Raw genomic sequence first — 3,642 nt, forward strand, 5'->3', positions numbered from 1 at the left:
ACCAAGGATTTTGTTTTGTGCATTAGAAAAGAATATGTGCCCTGTTCTTGCTGAAAAGGATACTTGAGCTGGAGACATGGCTCAGCATCGAAGAGAACTTTCTGTCCTTCCAGGGGACAACAGTTCAGTTCCCAGCACCCACATAGCAGGAACCAGCCCTCTGTAACTCTAGTTCCAGAGGACATGATCCCATCCTCTGGTCTCTTCTGGAACCAGGCAAACATATGTCTGGTGCACAGGAGTACATGCAGGGCAAACACGTAGACACATGTAATAATTTTAAAAATAAATTAAAGAATACTCTATAGATTCCTAATGGTTCTTATTAGCTTATAATGGTATTGTAGATGATAGTGTGTATGGATATTATTCTCATTCTATAACTGTGAAATTGAAGAATTAAGATGTTATCTATTTCTTCTTTAAATTCCTTATATTTTTAACTGTTTCACATATTTTAAGTAATATAATTGTTAAGTTTGAAAAACAAAAAATTTCCAGTAGTTATATATAGTCTTTAATCTTCTGTGATAGTTTCAATACAAATCTGCTTCTTATATCAACAACCCCAACTGTCTATTTTGTTTCTAACATGATTCTTAAAGAAACATGTGGTCAAATAACCTACAGAGTAAATTCCACACTGCTTGGTCATACATCTCTTCATACTATTTCTCCCCACTCTTTTCTTTGCCAACTGTTCATCTCTCTGTGTTCCAATATCTGATTTGGCCAGCTAAAAAGTGAGAATTCTGTCAATTATGTCAAGATCTCTAAATGTAGATGAATCTTCTACTACTTGGACATTCAGTCAGGGAACCCAGATGATGACAGTCTCACATCAAAATACATATACTACACCCCTACTCCCCCAATTTGAGTTTTCAGAATGTTTTACCCAAAACCCATACCTGACAACTCTACCCAGGAATGAAAAAAAAGAAAAATATATCATTCACAATTAATTCCCAAAACTTTCTTCTCACTCAGTGCCAGGAAAGGTAGAGTATCTGGCACCCAGTAGAACCAGAAGGAATCTGTACTCTCTGCATTTAGATGAAAGTAGGAGAAATATCACCTTCATCATTTCAACATCTCAGCCACCACTGTACAAAAACTCAGAAAATTATTCCTCCCTTCGAGGGACAGGGAATTATAGAAGATAATGTCTACAAAACAACAATCCTACAGTGACAGGTAACAACCAACCAAAATCTATTTGCTCTCTGTACTTTCAATTTTTCAGTGGTAGTGATTTTGAGCCTACATTGATCTTGTAAACTCCATGGCATCTTTAATGGATTACAATAGCTGAATGAAATTTAAAGGATTCAATTGACTGGGGACAGAGAATAACAGACACAGATCTTGTTGCCACTCCTGCTAAGTTCTGTCTAGATACTTGCCGTCTGAAAGAGGTGTATATTTCATCATGAAATGCATGCATCTGTAACAAATACAAAATGAACGGACATTTGCTGCAATTTATACATGTATATATGTATAGATATATAGATATATAGGTAGATTATATGTGTATATATATGTGTATATATATATATATATATATATATATATATATATATATATATATACATGCCTGTGTGTGTGTGTGTATGCGTGCGTGTATAATCAAAATTCAATTGGAAATATCAATACTAACTAAAAATATTCATTCTACCAATCAAGAACTATAGAGGAACAAAGAAACGCATACCTTTTACCATATAACCTAGTCCTCAAACTCAGCAGGAAGCATTCTTACACTGTTCTTACACAGCCCTAAAAATATAAGATGCAAATATCTAACTTACCTTAAGGTACTTCCTTTCAGGCCATCTCTCCCAAATGAAAACTCCCACTGATTATTAAAGGTCTCTGAATACAATATAAAGTGAGAGCTAATTTTTCACTTACTTGGGGTATTGGCTGAACAGGTTCGTCCAGTAAACCTCCCACATAGACTGTGTTGGGAAACAGGGGACGAGCAAATTCCAAGGCAAAGTCAGAGTTGACAAACCACAGCTCAGCTTTCAATAGAAGTTCAGATAACACTGGCCGAGAGCCTTCTGCAAAATGCTCTTGGATAGTGCTGTCAAATTGAGAAAACCTTTCCCTTTGCTTCATGGAGAAATGAAAGTACATCAGAAAGTTCTTTACTCGGCCCCAGAAGTCCATTTGGTCAGTAAGACCAGAACCATACACTGGAGCATAGGACAAGGGGGCACTTGGTAACCCAGAGTCCATCACACTAAATTGCACTGGAAGAAAGGACACAAATCGTTTCCCAAGCTTTTCAACAGTCAGCAAAGCGCAGTAGTCTGCTGAATCAAGAAGTACTAGGTCAAAGTTCTCATTTTTTAAGAACTCCATGATATCCTTTCTGCTTAAAAAGTGACTGCATAAGTCCCCAAAGTATCGAAAAATCTTTAGAAGGGTGGGATGTTCAGACCTGTAATAAACAAACAAACAAATAAATAAAAACATAAGAAATATTTTAAAGAGCTTTTTTGCACTCTTTGGAATGATGCTATGCTTAATTCCCAAAGGATATTTTGTATGTTTTGCCACAATTAAGTATTCAACATTAGATATTGGATGCTCAGCAATATTTAGCATTAAATATTCACTAATGATAGTTTTAGTGTATGAAATTATATGAATATAAAAGTTGAACAAGCTCAAAGAAGATAGCTATTTTCTCTCTGGTGACTCTCTAAGGCGGGTCCTCTCAGGAGAGCACAGGATGCAGAAGCAGCAAAGAAACTGGTACGAGGTCCTATGAGCCTACATATACACCCAGGAGGTGAAAATGTTCCGCAAGCCTCTGTTCACTTATCTTGACAGGAGAGAGCTAGTCTCCCAGACACAGGCTTACTGACTCATAGTGGGAACAAGCTCCAGACAGAGACACCAAGAATATCTTACACCAGAGATTACCAGATTGGAAAATGCAAATGCTACTAACTTACCAACAGAAACCAAGATGTCTTGGCATTTTCAGAACCCATTACTCCCACCACAGCGAGTCCTGGATACACCAATACTTGAGAAAAGCAAGATTCAGATTTATATCATATCTCAGGAGGCTGGTATCGGATTTTAGAAGGACATTAATAACTCCCATAAATAAATACAGGAGAAAGCAGTTAAACACATAGAAGCCATTAAAAAGGAAACATCAAAATCCCTTAAAGAATTACAGGAGAACATAACCAAACAGGTGAAGGAATTGAACAAGACCAACCTGGATCTAAACATAAAAGTAGAAACAATAAAAACATCACAAAGTGAGACAACTCTTGACATAGACATCCTAGGAAAGAAATCAGGAGCCATAGATCATCAAAAAAAAAAAAAATACAAGAGATGGAAGAGAGAATCTCAGGTGCAAAAGATTCTATATAAAACATTCACACAATAATCAAAGAGAATGCAAAATTCAAAAAACCCTAACCAAAACCATCCAGAAAATTCAGGAAACAATGAGAAGACCATACCTAAAAATAATACATATAGATGAGAATGAAGATTTTCAATTTAAAGGGCCAGTATATAACTTCAACAAAATTATAGAGAAAACTTCCCCCAACTTAAAGAAAGAGATGCCCATGAATATAAAACAATGCTACAGCCCTGAAA

General features: G+C 36.1%; 1 protein-coding gene across 1 annotated transcript in view; it reads right to left on the minus strand.

The window, feature by feature from the left end:
• The window catches only part of LOC110314738 (UDP-glucuronosyltransferase 3A2-like), a gene marked incomplete at its 3' end in the record, with an annotated part of 19,660 nt that overhangs the window by 1,607 nt on the left and 14,411 nt on the right, over positions 1-3,642 (minus strand). The window contains exon 5 of the mRNA XM_029534633.1: positions 1,918-2,452. Coding sequence (XP_029390493.1) covers positions 1,918-2,452 — 535 coding nt within the window. The remainder of the gene's footprint in view (positions 1-1,917; positions 2,453-3,642) is intronic.

Source organism: Mus pahari, unplaced genomic scaffold (assembly GCF_900095145.1).
Source record: "Mus pahari unplaced genomic scaffold, PAHARI_EIJ_v1.1 scaffold_9416_1, whole genome shotgun sequence".
Taxonomy (NCBI): Eukaryota; Metazoa; Chordata; class Mammalia; order Rodentia; family Muridae; genus Mus; species Mus pahari.